The 17,959-nt window shown below is 51.6% G+C and overlaps 4 protein-coding genes across 7 annotated transcripts in view; 1 reads left to right on the top strand and 3 right to left on the bottom strand.

Annotated features, from left to right (window-relative positions):
- Positions 1-721: 721 nt before the first annotated feature.
- Aef1 (Adult enhancer factor 1) lies at positions 722-4,346 on the bottom strand. Its single transcript, XM_070280292.1, is given in 3 exon segments — positions 722-2,478; positions 2,535-3,516; positions 4,166-4,346. Coding segments are annotated over 2 exon segments (1,341 nt in total). The 5' UTR covers positions 3,319-3,516; positions 4,166-4,346; the 3' UTR covers positions 722-1,921.
- Positions 4,347-5,259: 913 nt separating this feature from the next.
- On the bottom strand, positions 5,260-9,961 carry LOC108126312 (X-linked retinitis pigmentosa GTPase regulator). The gene is made up of 5 exons (XM_017242834.3): positions 9,538-9,961; positions 8,556-8,774; positions 8,087-8,302; positions 5,453-8,026; positions 5,260-5,391 (listed from the first exon to the last, which is right to left on the bottom strand). Exons 1-5 carry the CDS (start codon positions 9,674-9,676, stop codon positions 5,267-5,269), a joined length of 3,273 nt encoding a protein of 1,090 aa, XP_017098323.2. The 5' UTR covers positions 9,677-9,961; the 3' UTR covers positions 5,260-5,266.
- barc (RRM1_TatSF1_like and RRM2_TatSF1_like domain-containing protein barc) lies at positions 5,269-17,136 on the top strand. The gene is made up of 7 exons (XM_017242829.3): positions 5,269-5,410; positions 12,104-12,895; positions 12,954-13,156; positions 15,957-16,123; positions 16,189-16,375; positions 16,436-16,572; positions 16,631-17,136. The coding sequence occupies exons 1-7, from the start codon at positions 5,398-5,400 to the stop codon at positions 16,791-16,793; spliced, it is 1,662 nt and encodes a 553-aa protein (XP_017098318.2). The 5' UTR covers positions 5,269-5,397; the 3' UTR covers positions 16,794-17,136.
- The window catches only part of rgn (regeneration), a 41,466-nt gene continuing 36,704 nt past the window's right edge, over positions 13,198-17,959 (bottom strand). For 2 of the 4 annotated variants that reach the window (XM_017242826.3, XM_017242825.3), the window contains 5 exons: positions 17,680-17,854; positions 17,302-17,613; positions 17,138-17,249; positions 16,805-17,053; positions 13,198-15,910 (listed from right to left, as the gene is read on the bottom strand). In XM_017242826.3, the coding sequence (XP_017098315.2) occupies positions 14,281-15,910; positions 16,805-17,053; positions 17,138-17,249; positions 17,302-17,613; positions 17,680-17,731 (2,355 nt within the window). In that variant the 5' untranslated portion in view covers positions 17,732-17,854 and the 3' untranslated portion in view covers positions 13,198-14,280. The remainder of the gene's footprint in view (positions 15,911-16,804; positions 17,054-17,137; positions 17,250-17,301; positions 17,614-17,679; positions 17,855-17,959) is intronic. The other 2 variants (XR_001773361.3, XM_017242827.3) reach the window with 2 other exon arrangements.

The raw sequence follows: 17,959 nt of genomic DNA, 5'->3' as shown, positions 1-17,959 counted from the left end.
TTTTTAAGCCATTTGCTTGCTCGCCTGCCGCCTCCTCGCCTCCTGCCGCCTAGCTTTCTTGTTTCTTGTCTTTGTTCATTGTATGTCTAAATTCATTTCAGTTTTACATTTTACAAACTCGACTATAACTAAGTTAGGCCTTAAATGCTAATCTCACTACGTCTCTTAATCTTAGAGTAATGCATGCGCGTGGGACAGGAAGGAAGCTGTGCGCAGAGCTCAAGTCTTCTGAAGATCTACGGTATTGTTCTCAAGCACATTAGCGTCTCCCGCCAAAGGAAAGTAAAGTCCTCATGCTCCCAAGCCCAATAAGCGGATAGTCGCAGCCCGGCAAAACATTATCCTAGGTCGGACTTAAAGCTTGAATTCTATGTCTCTGTGGCTGGGGATACTACTCTTTCCAGGCTTTACTTTGTAAGTAAGTTTCGTCTGTCCTGCATTTCGTTAACACTACACATTTATCAACATTTACTTATTAGGTTTCCATAGGGGCTAGGTTTCTTTTATGTAACTGATGCTTCGGTTCCGGTCGGTTGGTAATTAATTCGTATACGTATCAAGATTTTTGTTTTTGTTGCGCTTCGAAATCTATAGGAACTCGGCACAGGAGCCTCTCGCAGTCGACCCTGCAGCAGTTTCAGAAATGATATAAAGGCGACCTGGTCATTCAGTCGGGCTGGGGTGGAACATAGGCTAATAGGTCAACATAAAAAGGCGTGGATTATATTTTTAGAAAATATCATTTTCTTTCGAAAAGGGTTTGCTTTACAAATTTAGTTTAACTCCTCCGCTACCTCCGCCGCTCTAGCTTTATACATACAAATTGGAGTTGGGCTTTGTACAGAACTTTTACCTATCGTATTATCGTAATTAGCATTAGTTTGTGTTACTTCATTAACTAATATTTAGACGAAGGCTAGCCGTTGACAGCTTTTGTGTTTCCAAAGTATGCCAATGCCGAAATTAAAACTACTAAGACTAATCAATTAAAATTAAAAAAACGCTGCTTTACAAACTATGGCTCTCTAGGTTACGGGTTAAAAAATTATATAGTTTCGACCTCTTAAGACTATTAGAATTTTATTTGCTTGCCATTCTCTGTTCATTTAGGGTAGAGTTTTCTCTTCAATAATTTCTATATAAAATTAAATAATTAGGCTAGGAATTTATATATTTTCGTTTAAAAACAAATTGAATTTGTGTAAAACCCATACCAGAAACACGCCCTCAGTAAATCGTTTCACGGGATGCGGGGCTAAAACAATCGGCAAAATTGACTAAGTCAAGTGTGTACAACAATTTCTCTTAAATTTAAATGCTAGTTTAAGTTTAAACAATCTGAAAAAGGGGGTCAACAAATTTAAAATTGTAAACGGTTGCAGTTCTGCTTTCTTGCACATTCCTCAACTTACACGCAATGACTTTTTGCTTACTATCGGTTCTTATTTTCGGTTTTTCTCATTAGCAGTTTAGTTCCCATGCTAGTGGCTCCTAGTTAACGTCTATGGTTTATTTAGGTGAGTAGTGTTGAAGTTAATCTATTGCTGGGGGCTGAGAGTGTGGTTCTTGGGTGCAACTTGTGGTTGGGGTTCTAGGTTCTAGGTTCTCGGTTCGGTTTTCTGTGAGCTCTCGGGCTGCTGGTAGTGGTGGTGGTGGTGGCTCTCTCCAGGCTCTCGGTTAGCTACTTTTGAAGCGTTTGCTATACATTCATCTTGGTAAGTTCTTAGTCACACATTTAAACCTTAACAACAACAACAATGTTCGCTACAATTAAACAACTAACAACAACGTAAGCGTACACACCAAACACGACTCATCGCTGCTCTTCTGAATGCTCTGGATCCTCCTCTAACTCTAACTCATCCTCCTCCTCCTCTGCTACGTTCTCCTCCTTGAGCATTTCGAGGAGCAGCTCATCGACTCATCCCTCGCGCTGCGCTGTGGCTGTCGCACCATTCGATGGCGATTCGACCTTGATCACGCCCAGCTGCTGCAGCTCCTCCCGCGAGTGCTGGATCCGTCCCACCACCACACCGCCCATGGTGACAAAGTTGCCGTCCGCCGTCACAGCTCCGAGCTGCATGGCGCTGGACAGATCCCCCAGATTGAAGTGATGGTGCGGCGAGCCGGTGCTGCTTCCATGCTGGTGGTGCAGCGTGGTGATGGTCACTCCTCGCTGCTGGTGCTCCTCGATCTGAGAGAGCTGTTGGGACGGAGGCGGAGGCTGCTGGTGGTGTTGCGGCTGGTGCTGCTGCGGCGGCTGTGGGTGGAGACTCGGCTGCTGCTGCGGCTGGTGCTGATGCTGCTGATGGTGGTGTGCCGCCAACGCCATGCGTCCTAGTCACCCCTCCTCCTCTTCCGTTTTGATCTTGACAGGAACGTAGACCTTGTCCATGACGTGAATCTTTATGTGATTGTTGAGCGTGCTGGACTGGCGGAACTGCTTCTTGCAGATCACGCACTCGAAGGGCTTCTCACCTGAAGAACAATATATGCTTTGATTTGATGAATCATGGAGTGGATGGAGAGCTTACCCGTGTGGATCTTGACGTGATTGGCCAGGGTGCTCAGCTGACGGAAATGCTTGGGACAGTAGTTGCAGTTGTAGGGCTTCTCGCCCGTGTGGATCTTCAGATGGTTCGTCAGAGTCGACGATTGACGGAAGGTCTTATCACAAACGTTGCACTTGTAGGGCTTCTCGCCGGTGTGGATCTTCACGTGATTGGTCAGAGTGCTCAGCTGCCGAAATCGGCGATCGCACACGGTGCAGTGGAAGGGCTTCTCGTGCTCCCGAGCACCGCCGCCACCCCCTGCACTTCCATTGCTCCCCGGAGCCGCCTCCCCTGGATGTTCGCCATGCCCATTGCTTGACAAATAGTGATCGCTGGGGATCGTCGGACTGTGAAGGTGCGCCAGGTGCGGGGGCGGCGGTGGAGCCTGCTGCTGCTCGGCCGCCGCTGCCTGTGCCGCTGCGGCTTGGGCGGCTGCCATGGCTGCTGCTTGGGCGGCGCTGTGCGCCTCCGCCGAGATCCCGGTTAGGTGCATTTGGAAGGGCAGAGGCAGCTCCGTGGGCGGCGGCGGTGCGGACGGAGGTCCACTTGGTTGTTGCTGCTGCTGCTGCTGCTGGTGATGCTGCTGCTGTTGCTGCTGCTGGGCCGCAGCTAAATGGCTGGGATGCGTGGCCTGGGTGACCGTATCGTTGTTGTTGTTATTCGCTATAGTCGTCTGCGGCTGGGAGGCCACGATGACGATGTCACAGTTGCTGCTCATCGCCGTGGCAGCGGCATGGGCGTGGGGCAGACTCTTGATATGCATCATGGGCTGCTCGCTGGGATTGGGGCTGGGAGCGGGCTTGGGTTAAGGTGTCGGGCCTGGGCCGGGGTCTGGATCTGGACCGGGAGCTGGGCGACTCTAGTGACTGTGAACTTGGAGAACTCGAACCGAAAGCTGGCAAACAAACAAAGATCGATGATGCTCAAAAATGCCACGACATGCTCATCTTGGGCTTGCTAGTGCCTGGAATTTGGGGAAGAGTGAAAAGATAGTCAGTTGGCTGTTAGCTGGCGTTCGGCGCTTTTGGTATGCAAAAATTTGTGAGGAATTCCCAAACACACGACGACCTACGAGATACCTCTAACTGCGAAATTATAAATCTAAATTATTCAATAGCTGACACACTTCCAGGCCCCTTCTTCCCATCCCTTCCCTTCCCTTCCCGACTGGCAGAATTCTGCTGGCCGGCGGTAGTAAGTGGTGTCTTTTTTCTTTTTAGAGCATAAATTATAAAACAGACGATTATGCATTTTTAAACCAAATAAATAGGCGCGCGCCCAAATGCATGTAATTTCCAGGGCGCTGGTTTTTACGTCCGCCGGACAGGTTATCGTCACATACACTGAGCGAAGTTTCTCAAGTCTATATAATATACTCTATGGATTATTACAACGTACTATTAAATTATTTTTTAATTATTTAAACTTTGTATTGGAAGCAGTCTAAATTCTAACAGAAAACCTTTGTTTTATGACCTCTAAGATCGCAGCAAGTTTTTTCTTTCTGTGTAGTTACAGGCACACACACACCCGCGCTCGTAGGTATCTTTCTGTTGAACTGACAGCGTGTTACTTTCTCGCAAATTACATGTGTTTTCCTAGCAACAAAATACCATCAAACATCAACATCCAATCAGGGGTCTTGTGGGGTGGTGGGGATCAGCAGGTTGCAGTTTTCCTTATTTTGGGCGGGCTTTTGGGGAAAAATTTTCCCTTTTTTCAAAAGCAGTTTTTCCACTAACACGTTGCCTTCTTAGGCCCCCTTGGCCCCCCTTTGCGACACACAAGCCACAACCACTTTCAGTCGCACACTCGCAACCAGCAACCACACACCGATACACGCAACACCAGGCACACACACACACACACTGACTGTGTAAAAGCTCTTTTGAGGTTAGGAGACTTTTAATTTTGGAGCTCCCTACCAAATTGTCCAGTGTTTTCCACCCATTTAACGTCCTCCACAATCGCCAGATGGACTTGATATGAAGACGAGCCTTCCAATATTCACACAGGTACTTTTTTCGAGCGCCCACACATTGACCTACCTTTCCATTTTGTGGCTGTGCTGAGGGGCCTTTCAGGTTTAGATTTCCGATCCGATTTCCCCCGTTTTACATCATTTTCCGCATTCGAATCGGTTGGGGTTTGGCAATCGATCCCATCCACTCTTCGCTGTTGCTGTTTTAAAAACGGGCCCTCAGCGCATTATCAGTGGCTGGTATTCATTTATAAAAAGGGTATAAACGTTAGAAAAATAGTACAAATATTTCTTTTCTCTTTTTTACTGTTTCGCGTACAAAATAGACCTCTACGCGTTAGCACATTTTGCTTTTGCGCGTTTCTCAGCATTGCCACGGCTGGTTATTGCCAGCACTTGAAGTTTTCCAACCAATGATGGAAAACACCTGTTTCTACGTTGCCGTACAGCTTTAAAATCTTGTAAGATTTGATGATTATATCAGGTATTAGGAGTTTTTATGTTGCTTTCTTGAAAAATAAAGACTTTGGAGGCGGTTTTGTCAAAGTATGTTTGCAGAAAAAAAAACACTGATAGCCTGCGACAAACAAGTGGTATTATAACAGTCTGGCAACACTGTCCCAAGTGTTGTTTTGTCGGCTTGCGAAAATGCAATTTGTTCGCTTTATTTTTATTTAATTGTACTTCAAGACCAAATGCAATTGCTTAGAAAAGTGCGGCGGTAGTGCGAGTTTTATAAAATAGTGCACACCCGCGACGTTGCCTGCTCGCCCTGGGCATTCCCGTTTCCATTCGTCAGACTCAGCTCGCTGTTGACTTTGTTTTTGTTGTGGTGCGGAGCCGGCGGGCGCATTTCATCTGTTTATGGAAAAACCAGGTGAGTGGGTGACATATTTTCACCAGAAATAAATACAAATACCTTCTATCTTCACCGCCCTCTCGTTCCGACAATTGAGCCTGTCAAGGACGTTCTGCATGAATCCCTTCGCCTCCTGCTCCTTTTCATGGGCCACCGCTTGCACGTGGGACTGGCCCCGGAGTTGCATGGCCCGCAGGTCGTCCTGCATGGCCTTCTTGCTACGCTCCACCACCGCGTCCAGGGGATCCTCTTCGTAGGGATCGAAGTGGTTGCTCGGCTCGAAGATATTGTTGATTCCATTGCCCGCCGAGTTGTGGTTCGAGTTCACCGACGCGGTTGTCCTCTCGTCCTCCTCCCCGGATCCCATAGTGGTGTTTGTCTTTGGAGCGCCCTCCTTGGAGGACCTGTCCGGTGTGGAGACCGGAGTGGTTTGAGGATCCGCTTCCCTTGCAGCTTTGATTTGGAACAAGGAAGAAATGTTCTCCTTGGCGCCCTGAACCTCGCTGGAAATCTTATTGGTCACCGAGTCCATGGCCCTGCCCATGGAGTCCTTTGTGTCCGAGGCCGCCTTCGCAGCATTGCTACCAGCCTGTCCCACCGCGTGAATGGCATCGTTGGCCATTCTTTGGGCGCTTTTTCCGGCTGCTCCCATGGCATCACCCACGGCATCCACGGCTCCTCGAGCTCCGGTGGCCATACGCTCGCCAGCAGCTTCCACGGCATCCCGAGCTCCGTTGGCTGCCTTTCGCACCGCTGTCTGGATGGAGTTCCTGGTGGAGTCCATGGAATCTTTAACTTCTTCGGTCACCTTTGCTGCCGCCTCTTCGGTTTGGGTGACCACCTTGTCCACATGCTCCTCCACCTGCTGCATAATCTGCTCCCCGTCCGACTCCAGGTCTTCCACCGAGCTTTCCAACGGGGTATCCGCCATCTGCTCCTCCACATTCGCCGTGACATCCACTCCGTTGTTGATGAAGCGAATCTCGTTTATGACCTTGCTGCTGTCCTTCGAATCGTTCTTTGTGGTTATTTCCACGGCAAGCTGCTCGTCCTCCTCGGTGGGCGGTGTGGGCGTGTTAACTGAAATGATGGCGGCTGGTACCTCCTCAACGGTCTCCAGGCTGTCCACCAACTCCGGCGAGGTGCGCTCCAGGTGGTCGTGGTTCATGGCTGCCTCGTAGGAGAAGTTCCGAATGGGTGTCTTCTTGATCGTTTGCGGGGTGCTGGAGTCGCTGCTCTCGGGGTAGGGAGTGCGAGGACGCAGATACTTTTCCTCCGGAGGATGGGCTGCCTGAATAGTGTGTAAGGAATCGTGAGAGCCCATCGAAGCTGAGGCTGACTTTGGAGGCGTTGGGGTATGTGATGGTGGAGTGGGCATCTTCCGCATCAGTTCCAAGGGTTTCGCTGGGGATTCTTTACTTATAGCTTCCATTGCTGAATCCTTGACTGAAATTGTTGTTTCCATGGCTTCCACCGCAGATTCCTTGACTTCCACGACAGGTTCCTTGACTTCCATTGGCTTGGTAGGAGATTCCATCGGTGCTGATGGTTCGATCTTCATGGTTTCCTCTTCTTGTTGCTTTTCTTTAGCTGGCTCTTTGGGAGCCTCGGCCTTGGAATTTTCCATCTTAGGAGACTCTTTTGGTGGAGCTGCCTCTTCTTTGGGAGAGCTCCCTGGCTTACCTTCCATGTGGTCCAAACCATTCACCTCCAAAGCATCGCTACCATTTCCATTCACGTCTTTCGGTTCAGCTTTCTCCTCCTCCGACGACTTCTCGTCATCCGGCTCTTGGGCCTTTTCCTCCTGTTTGGTTAAATGCTTCACTGCCTCCATGGCAGCTGCTGTTCCTGCACTGGCTGCTACTGCCAAACCTGCCACAGTGGCCGCAAGAGGTGCTTCCTCCTTTTCCTCCACACTTTTTTGTTTGGTTAGGCTTCTGGCGCTGTGGCTCCTGCCATCCTCGACGTTTCCATTGGTGTCCGGCGGCTGCAGCACAAAGCTCTTGCTGATAGAGCGATGGGGCTCGGCCGAACCACCCACCGAGGCGGAGGACATCGAGGAGCGCGGGATGCCCTGCACCAGGATGTGTTGGTCGCCCACGGCGATGTCCAGCAGGCGCAGATTCTTGAACTTTGAGATCTCGCGGAAGGTCTTGAGGTGGTGGCCGCTCTCCGAGAAGGTCGTGAAGAACTTGTTGGCCTTGCTCAGCGCGGCGTAGAAGGAGAACCCCTTCAGCAGCTTCCAGATGGGACCGTTCTCCTCGCTGTCGTAGTCGTAAAAGCGCTGGAAGACCAGGCTCTTGTTCCGCACGGATTCAAAGCTGCGGTAGATGCTTCCCGCATTGGTGACGATGTAGACTTCGCTGGTCTTCGAGATGTGCATGAAGATGATCTGCTCCGTGGGCGGCAGGTTCTTCTGCAGCTCGGTGAAGCGCGGAAAAACGAACTCATTGAGGTGGCCCGTCAGAAACAGGTTCCCGCTAGCGGTCAGCACCAGGGTGGACTCGGGTCCGCAGGCGAATTGCTGCACGGGGGCATCCAAGGTGATCTCCACGGGGTGGCCATCGTAGTCCACCTCCAGCTCGCCCAGCTGCATTTGGGCGTTCGAGCCGCAGCCGATAAGTCTGCCAGTGCCTTTAGTTCATAGTTTAGTTTAGTTAGTCACTAGAATAAGTACAGATCATATCAACTTACTGGTTAGTACGGCAAAGTGCTCGTTGCCCGCCTGAACGGCCATGAAATTGTCCGTTTCCTCGCTCTTTGAGAGGTAGTCGTCGAACTCCTCCAGACGAAACGGTTTCCGGATGATGTTGCACGGCTGCTGGTCCACCTGGACAGTGATGAAGTGCTGGGCCACATGGGTGTCCTCCGGAAAGATGTTGCGGCCCGTGAAAAATATTTCATTGGAGTCTGAGGAGAGGAAAGGATTCAGATGACCCCCGCTTAAGATAGACTCTTATCTTATCTTACTCCTTAAGAACTAAATTTTCATAAAATTATTTAATAAAAGAATAAATAATAAAATAAATACTGTAGGATGGCAATACAATTACTAAATTGCTTCAATTGAGGAAACTTTTTCCATAACTCTGACTCTCTATTGGCCCCATTCCTTGAGTGACATATTGTCCCTACTTGTCTGCCTTCTTGGCGATTCACTCACGTGTCAGCATCACGGCCCAGTTGTTGCCGAAGGCGGCGTCGCAGATCCTCAATCCCAGGGTTTTCAAGGCCTTCACACAGGTGGGCTTGGTGACCACATCCCCGTTGCTTGCGCCGTTGTTATTGCTGCCGCCCTTCTTGCCTCCGCCGGCTCCGCCATGGCCGCCAATCCCGAGCTGCCCGTAGTGGTTCTCGCCCCAAACAAATAGTCGGCCAGATTCTGTAATGGATAAGAGCGGTTTGACATTTCGGCTTTTGTTTGGTTTTATTATGCTGTTTGTTGTTTTGGCCTGGAGAGTGGGCCAGGAGTGGGTTGGGAGTGGGTGGAAAGTGGGTGTGTTGTTCCCTTTTCTTGACTTTTATTGATTGAGAGTTGGACTAAGTGTGTGGGAGTGTGTGTGTGTGGGCCAATTCAACTGCTTAACTGCTCCCCCGCAGAAGTTAACGCCTCAATTACGAATCGGGCTCGGTTTTCGGGGACTCGCTTCGTGAGTGCGCTCCATATTTCAGGTATTTTTACACCGCGTCTGACCCCATTAACTGTCCAAGTCGAAGGTGCCGTGATTTGGAGTGCCTGGTCTTGGTCTTGGTCAGTCCTAGTAAGCGGATTGAAGGCTTATGTAATGCGGGTTAGAACTTAAGTGAAAAGCGACTCGGACAGCTATTCAATTTCGCTGCGGAGCCACTGGATGAAATATTCACCATGTCCCTGCAATACGGCTAATCCCCGGACTACCAATTTGTCCGGCTACGAAAGCCGGCTGTAATTCAGTAATTCAGTGCTCCCACGAAACCACAAAACACCGAATAGCACGGCGACTGGGCCAACAGGAAAGTGAAAGTGCCCCGCCGAGTGGGCGGAGGGGCTCATGATTATTTAAAGAAAATTGCAGGGCACATGCGATGCAGCTTGACCAGGAGTGTTGAACCGGTCAGGATAGGTGGCTGGATGGGAGCAAGGATCGGGGTCAGTCAGTAGTTACCGCATATGACGGCGCTCTGGTTGGGACCGGAAATCAGGCGCTTCACAGGATCGTTCTTGATGTAGAAGTAGCTCTGCGTATTCTCCGCCAGGTGTGACTTTCCGAGGGTGAAGATGGCTCCGCTGCTGGGGATATCCATGGTGGTCTTAATAGTATGTTTTCCTTTCTGGAACTAGAACTCTATGTCTGGTTGGGACTTCTTATTTTATTTTATTGATTTTTGTATTAGTGAGTCTTGCATATTTTTTCGCCGGCTGCATTCCAATTGTTTATATGATACCCCTGAGCGCACATACACTGGGGGTTAGTGGCTAGTGGTGGCTACTACACAACAAAGCCATTTGAAGTTGCGTGCTCCACTTGCCAGCTGGCTGGCGGTTCCCGGGCGGAGGTCAGTAGGACTACGGACTGGTCAGTTGAACGATTCAGCGCGTACTGACCAGTCAGCCAGGACTAGGGCTAGCAGGCTACCCTGCTACTAGCCACTAGCTACTAGCCTTTCTAGCCATGCCAGCTACCACACACACACTCACGAACAATAGGAAAGCCCCCACCCACCTGCCCCACAATGGGCCATCAATATTGGGCCATTTGCGCTGGCCCTTATAAGTATGCTACGGTTTGTGAGTCACCCTACTCCGTACGCTTACTACTCGGAGTTAAGTTATTCCGTGCGAGTATGTGAGTGAGGGAATTCGGGTTTTCTGGCTAAGGACTGGGTCTGGCTTTCTCACTCTCTGGTATTTTTGGCATTTGTGAGTAATGTTTGCCAATCTCTCGGAATACGGAATACGAGCTACGTTAAAAATAACATTATTATATATGGCAAGTGGGGCGTTGCTTTTCCTTTCATTGCGCATACGCCCCGTAGCCCGTAGCCCGTCGGTCGAGTCCCCTTCCCCGACCTGTTGACATTTGCATAGGACACAGAGTGTCCCGCGAATTTGCCACATTTCTGCAAAAGTTAATTAATTCGTTTTGGGTTTTAGGCATTTGGCCGAAATTGGGTAACGGCCTCTATGGCCTCCAAAACGTGGCCATAAAACAGGGCCACCTAGTCCGGCAATCAGACGTCCCACATTTGCGGACTTTCGCAGACAATTTGCGTCAATTAATTGATTTCCATCAGAAGAGGTTCCATTTGATTCCCGGGCCTTCTTGTGCAATAAGTGCGTTCTCAGCCGAGTGGGAAAGGCCAAAGGTGTCCTGCCAACCATTGTTGCAGTCGTACGTGGCAGAAGTCCTTACAATTCCTGCCTTGGAAGATCCTAAATATTTAAATTCCTATTCCGAGTGTATTCTGTTCTTGTTTTGGCTTCGTATTCCATTATGTATTGCAGCGCTTAGCCCCGATTTCGAGTCCGAACCCTGCATATTATATGCCAGAACTTTGCCCCATCCACGAGTGCCCGGAGTCGGAGCCCTACTTGTAATATGCACCGACTCCACTCGAATGTCTGTGTAATTTATGAATCGCCTAACAAAGTTGTTTGGCCCGCAAAGTGCAATTGCCCGTGCTCCTTTTAGCTCCTTGCCCCCGTGTGGGTGGGTGGCTGGTTGCTGTTGCATGTGTGCCAGTTTGCCGTGGGGAATACCCTCATCCTGCGGCCGGCGATGACTTGGCGGAGGGCGAATCTTTGTATGCAAATGCTGCCCACCAGTGAGCGTTGAACCCTGCTTTGAGCGGTTTTTGTGCGCCTATTTTTAGTGGCACTCGCTAGCGACAATTAGCCACAGTTCGGAGGCCGGAGTCCTGCGTCCGGAGTCCATTGAACCCCTTTCGATTGGGCCAAGATGTTCCCGGGCAACCCGGATGACGCACAAGGCAAACAAAAGGCAGCCCCGGCCCGGGTCAGCTGCCGGAACTCTCAAGCGATGTGTCAATAGGTTGACAAATCTATTTGGCTCTCGAGTCAAGTCGGGAATTGGTAACCGAGCCAAAGGTTGATTGAACCTGCCGGGCCAGTTCAAAGCAATCGATTCGAAGGCAAGGCCCAGGGAGGCCCGAGAGGTAGAGGACTTTCTTGGCCTCCACCGCTCCCCAAATAAACGGAATTAGTTGACCTTCAGGGTTCCTTTTGTGTGTGTTTTCTGGGGATTTGTGTTGGTCTTTTCTTGGACCGCCCCGAAAGTGGCGTGCGCTTTTCTTTTCATTTCATTTTATTACCTGCCCCAGAGCCGGCCACCTTGCCACCCAGAGGCACACACACACACACACTCCCCTATGGGCGAAATGGCAATCATTGTGTAAATTGTTTGCCCGGCCGGAGGCAGACGGGAGGTGCAAAAAGGAGAACTTGTTATTTTCCTGCGGGCTTCTCGGAATGCGAGAACGCTCGCCTTCCACCTGGACGCTCGTTCCTCACCTTTGTATTCTTTATGGTCGCCTTCTTCAATGTCAAGCGATGTGGGCACGTTCCTGCAATTTAGTTTTGTTGCTTCACCGGACCCGGGACCCCGTGATTATTTGCCGTCCGGCTGAAATTAGCTGGGAATTAGCCGATTGTCACGCCCACCCCTCAAAGGAAGAAACTAAATGTAGTCTACTTCTCGGCTTTAATTACAGAACCCGAAGCCGAAATGAGCGAAAGTGCGCCGGAGAAGGAGGTGACATCCGAGCCCGAGCAGGGAGGGAAGCCAGAAGGTCAAGACCTGGTTTCCTCCCCGCCGGCACACACGGATGTTAAAGATGAAACCCCCAAGGACGCTGCAGAAGCCCCACCCCCAAAGGAAGCCCCTTCCCAGGACTTTGCCGCCTACGAGGAGCACATGACCTATGCGGCGGACGGAGGTGCCATATACACTGATCCCAGCACCAAACAGAAGTACAAGTGGTGCAACACCGAGAACAACTGGATACCCCTATCCGCCGATGAGGCGGCCAAGGCCGGGGATCTCTACGAGAACGAGCACTACAAGTGGTGCCCCAAGACCGAGCAGTGGCTGCCAAAGACCCAGGAGACGGAAACGGAGCACTACAAGTGGGACGAGAAGCAGCAAAAGTGGCTGCCGAAGCAGCAGAAGCCCGGACAGGATGCGGTCTACGGCCTGGACGAGCAGGGCGAGCGCACCTACACGGACAAGGACGGGTCGGTGTTCTTCTGGGACACCGCCAAGGGCGCCTGGTTTCCCAAGATCGACGATGACTTCATGGCCCGCTACCAGATGAACTACGGGTTCATCGACAACACATCGGCGGGCGAAAAGGAGAAGGCTGAGAAGGAGGCGGCGGAGGCGAAGAGGAAGGCGGAGGAGCTCAAGAGGATGACGGCCGAGGCGGAGGCCGCCATGGCCAAGGGAAGCGCGGAGTCCGCCACTGTGGCGCCAACAGGGAAGCGAAAGCCACAGGAGCCACCCAGTAAGTTCCCTTTCTATCCCTAAAGATTCCCAAGACTAAAGTATGCTCCATTTTACAGAGTGGTTCGAAATGGATCCCTCGCAGAACACCAAGGTATACGTCTCGAACCTGCCGCTGGACATTACCATGGAGGAGTTCGCCGAGCTGATGGGGAAGTGCGGCATGGTGATGCGGGACCCGCAGACCCAGAAGTTCAAGCTGAAGCTCTACGCCGAGAAGGACGGGCAGATCAAGGGCGACGGCCTCTGCGACTACATCAAGGTGAGTTCCACTGCCTAAGCAGAATAGAAACTGCAAGATCCTGGTCTTTGTTTTGTGTTTATTGAAACTTTATTCTTTAGTTCAGTTTATCGATTAAGGGCTTAACTAGATTCAATCTTGCATAAATATTATATGGTAGTTTATCATACGGTGTGTGCTTCTCGCCCTACCATCCTCGTCCGATTCCTTGCGCTGACTATATCGTTATTCGCATCTCACCTGGTCTGTGAGTGGAGTAGAGTACAATAATGTTTAAAATTGGTTAGTTTACTATTAAAATGCATTACTTGGCTATAAAATTGCTTCTGTTTCGATTCGTGCGCCTCCTTCCTGCTCGCTCGGTTTTCATTTTCAACGAAAAACAACTGGCACAGAAAGAAGCTTCAATTTATGCGTTGAGGTATTAAAAAATACATAAAAATTTACATTTAAACATACTTTAGTCATTACATACATAGTGTAAGTGGCTTGTAACCTAAGGGAGTTAGTAAGTGGCCTGAGTCGGGGCCGACACATCCAAAACGATTCTTAGAAATTATTGCTTCGCTGAGGCCAATTGGGGAGTGGGGGAGGCTTGGAGCTGGATTCTGTCCTGGAGGAGTTTCCCGTCCTATCTTCCGGATCTTCTCTCTCTGTGTATTATGTGGGGTGGCTGGTGCTTGAGTTTAAAATTCCGGTGATTCGCGTGTGTGGAGTTTAGTGGCTCTGATGGCCAACCGCTAGTTGGCTTATTAAGGAAACATGCGTGACTGGTTGGGGGTGGTGATGTGCTGGGTGTGTAACGTGTGTTGTGTTTATATCCTTAGCCTATTCATATAGTATTTTCTGTACAGTAATGGAGCTAGCCAAGTGCTTGGAGAATGGCTCTCGAAGATTCTCCGCCGACAAATGCAACTGAAACTTGATTCCCTCATAACCGAAGGGTCCTTGCTTGGGGTCCGCTGCAAGGACATCCTTTCCTACATCTCTCCTCCTAAAATAATACTTTTGCGTGTATTCCTGTCGGTCTAAAAGAAAGCAATCGAAGGGATCGACTGGGCAACGGTGCGTGTGCGGAACCAATTGATCGATATGTCTCGGTTGGTATTGGTTAGTGGTTGGAGGGGGTGGAGCGGTGCATCCGCCTACTCGGCCTCGCTCAGCCGGATGGCGTGCTGTATCCTCTTGAGCTCCTTCTCCCTGCGCTCGCGCGCCCTCTGCTCCTTGAGCTGCTTGCGCCGCTTCCGCATCTCGAAGAACTTCTTCTGGTCCTCGGGACTCAGGGCCGAGATTCGGGAGGCGTAGAGGCGCTTCTTCGCCTCCTCCTGGGCGGCCTTCTCCGCGTCGGCCAGCTGCTTGGCCTTCTCCAGGCGGCGCTTCTGCTCGGCAGCCTTGGCCTCCTCGGCGGCCCGCTCCTCGTCCTCCTTGGCCTTGCGCGCCTCCTCCGTCTGGCGGATGGCCTCCTCCTGGCGCTGCTTCAACGCCCGCTCCTCCTCGAGGACCTCCTGGCGCAGGCGCTCTTCCTCGGCCGCCAGCTTCTTCTCGACAGCTTCGCGCTCCTCGATCTCCCGCTCCCGCTGGCGCTGCTGCTCCTCACGCCGTGCGTTCTCCTCGTGCAGCCGCTTCAGCTCCTGCTCCTCGAAGCGCTTGGTCTCCTCCAGCTCCTCCAGTTCGCGGCGCTTCTCCTCCTCCTCTAGCTTGCGGCGGACCTGCTCCTGGCGCTCCTGCTCCTGCTTCTTAATCTGCTCCTGCAGTGCTAGATCCTCGCGGCGCTTGGCCTCCCTCGCCTCCGCCAACTGGCGTTCTCGATCGGTCTTGGCCTGCTCCAAGCGCTCCTGATACTCCTTCTGCAGGCGTTGCTCCTCCTCGCGGCGCTTCTCGGCATTCAGACGGTCCTGTTCCTCCTGCTGCTCGCGCAGCTTGCGGCGTTCTTCCTCACGCTGGCGGCGATCCTCCTCCTCGCGCTGCCTTAGCTTCTGGATGTGCTCCTGGCGCTGCTTCTCCGCCTCCTCGTCGGCGGCCTTCTGGCGCTCGGCTTCCTCCTGCCGCTGCTTGAGTTCCTCGATCTCCCGCTGCCGCTGCTGCTGCTGGTTCTCCCGCTCCTGCAGCTCCTGTTCGTGCTTGGCCTTAAGCTCTCGCGATTGCTGCTCCTGGAACTCTAGTATTTTCTTCTGTTCTTCTCTCAGCTTCTGGGCCTCCAGCTCCTCATTGCGCACCCGCTCCTCCTCTGCCAGCCTATGCTTCTCTTGCTCGGCCTTCTTCAGCTTCTCCTGCTTCTCCAGCTCCTTCTTCTGCTTCTTCTCCTTTTCCTCCCGGTGACGCTTCTCGGTCTCCTCCGCAGAGCGCTGATGCAGTTCACCTACCTCGACGGGGGAGTGTGGGGCATCTTGGGCCGCCCTCTCTCGCTCCCGCTCCTGACGCAGCTTCTCCTCCAGTCGCAGCCTCCTGCGCTCCTGCTTCCGCAACTGGCGGCGTCTCTCGCGCTCCCTTTGGCGCTGCAACTTCCGGTCGTACTGGGTCATCTGCTGGGGCGTGGCCGAGGGGCTGAGCACGTCGTTGCTGATGCCAGAGCCAGGAGATGGTGCCACTGAAGGCGCCACAGTGGTGACACGTGGACGCTTCCTGCGGGGCTTCTGTCCGGGTTGCTCGTAGTTGACGTCATTGGGATGCAGGACGGGGCGGTTGCGATTGTTTCTGCGGTTGTTGTTGTTGCGGCGACGGCCGGGGATGATCATCTCCTCGTTGCTGCCCTCGGCCTTGACACGGCGGTGGTATCTAGTGGAGAATAAATATTAATATTTTGATGTATTCTATCTTCAAGGTGGAGAGCGTCAATCTGGCTTTGAAAATTTTGGATGAGTACAACTACCGGGGCCACAAAATACGGGTCCAAAGGGCACAGTTCCAAATGCGTGGGGAGTACAATCCCGCCCTGAAGCCCAAGCGTAAGAAGAAGGACAAGGAAAAGTTGCAGAAAATGAAGGAAAAGTGAGTAGTTTCGGGGAGGAATCTATCTAGAATCCTCAAATAATATTAATAACCTCTTCTCAAAGATTATTCGACTGGCGACCAGACAAAATGCGCGGGGAGCGTTCCAAGAACGAGAAAACCGTCATCCTTAAAAACCTCTTTACTCCGGAACTCTTTGAACAACAAGTGGAACTCATCCTGGAGTACCAGAACAATTTGCGGGAGGAGTGTGGCAAGTGCGGAATGGTCCGCAAGGTGGTCATCTATGACGTGAGTTCTAGACTTGAGCCTATAATAATATCATAATCCAATCTCCCATATCTCCCGTAGCGTCATCCTGAAGGCGTTGCTCAAGTAAACATGTCCAGTCCGGAGGAGGCGGACCTGGTCATACAAATGATGCAGGGACGTTTCTTTGGTCAAAGGAAACTAACCGCAGAGGCTTGGGACGGCAAAACCAAATACAAGTAAGACACTAATCCTAAATCCGATTAAGGTAGTCACTAATACTTCAATATCCCATAGAATCGATGAATCGGCAACTGAGGCCCAAGAACGGCTCTCCAAGTGGGATGAATTTCTGGACGAAGAGGAGGCTGAGAAGAGCAAGGAGCTCAAAGATGTGGCTGAGGGCGAGGATGCGAGCCCTAAGGAGCCCACCATTGCACCCGGAGATGCCACCCCCTAGACTCCACTTACCTGCGATCGTTTTGGTGCGGCTCGAGGATCTCCAGGACGACCTCGTTGGCCTGCTCGTTCGGATAGGTGGCGTTCCAGCGGTTGTAGATCTTGTACCGGTTGGGGCCGCTCACCTTGGGCATCTTGTGCTGGCAGATGAAGCGCAGCTTATCCGAGCAGGGTCGCGCCGACCAGCGGTACCTGAGATTCGGATCGTAGACGGCGCAGTTGTTCTCCCGGGGGTTGCTGTTGAAGATAAGTTGCGAATAGCTAGAATTGTTGCGTTGATTGAGGCGTTAAGTCAGATTACGGAAATAAAGAAACACAGGAAAGAACACAGAAAGTCGAACTTACATAGGGTCCTTTTGGTTGAAGGCTTCGAAGGACAGGTTGCGGTCGCTCATGCTCCATTGCCATTTGCTGTTGTGGTGATCGTAGGTGGCACCCAACCAAATGGGATCGCGGTCTAAGGGACACAGTTTGTAAAATACTAAAAATAAGTAAGGTAATGTACCTACCTCTGGATAGCCCATCCTGCTTTTGGAGGAACTGCCTCAGCTTGCGATCGGCATGCTTGGTCGGCTCTGTGAGATTGGCGTTCTTGTCCTTGCAGAAGAAGTGCGCCTCCAGCCAGCTGCTGCGCTGCGGAACCAGGGAGTAGCAGTCGGTGCCCACGCGCTGGAACTGCGGCGGGCACAGGGCGTACATGCGGCGCTTGGGGCGGGCAGTCGGCGGTACTGCATCCGGGCTCTGGGCGGGCTGTGGCCCATCGAAGCTGACTCCGGCTCTGGCTCCGCTGAGATGCAGCTCCGCGGAGATTGTGTGTGCAACTGTGGCAAGGATAACAATGGGGATGTTGCATAAATCAGCCGCGAAGTGCTGGCGCAGTCACTCACCTAAAACTAAAATAAATACTTGACAGCACCACATCTTATGGCTGCCACTCATCCTTGATGCCTGATTGCTGTTTCTCGTTCCTTTTCTTGCTGCCTCCTCTGTGGCTTAGATGGATTCCGTGTTGCGTGCTCCTCCGTTGGCCACTTTTTGCATCGCACGAGCGGAGTAAACGGGCTGGAACGAAACGAAGACGAAGACAAACAATGAGCATTCGTTAATCTCTCAACCCGTCTGCTTATCATAATTCTATGCTCTGTGTGAGCAAATGTTTGTTTTATG

This window comes from Drosophila bipectinata, chromosome 3L (genome assembly GCF_030179905.1).
Source record: "Drosophila bipectinata strain 14024-0381.07 chromosome 3L, DbipHiC1v2, whole genome shotgun sequence".
Taxonomy (NCBI): Eukaryota; Metazoa; Arthropoda; class Insecta; order Diptera; family Drosophilidae; genus Drosophila; species Drosophila bipectinata.
This window is presented reverse-complemented; position numbering and strand designations above follow the sequence as displayed.

Bases quoted from the DNA above. Each gene is read 5' to 3' on its own strand.
- barc (XM_017242829.3), top strand. The intron at 12,896-12,953 runs GTAAGTTCCCTT...TCCATTTTACAG, and splicing joins AAAGCCACAGGAGCCACCCA to AGTGGTTCGAAATGGATCCC. The intron at 16,124-16,188 runs GTGAGTAGTTTC...CTCTTCTCAAAG, and splicing joins TTGCAGAAAATGAAGGAAAA to ATTATTCGACTGGCGACCAG.
- LOC108126312 (XM_017242834.3), bottom strand. From the start codon at position 9,676: ATGGATATCCCCAGCAGCGGAGCCATCTTCACCCTCGGAAAGTCACAC. The intron at 8,775-9,537 runs GTAACTACTGAC...TATCCATTACAG, and splicing joins CCAGAGCGCCGTCATATGCG to AATCTGGCCGACTATTTGTT. The intron at 5,392-5,452 runs GTATTTGTATTT...TTCCATAAACAG, and splicing joins GAGGGCGGTGAAGATAGAAG to ATGAAATGCGCCCGCCGGCT.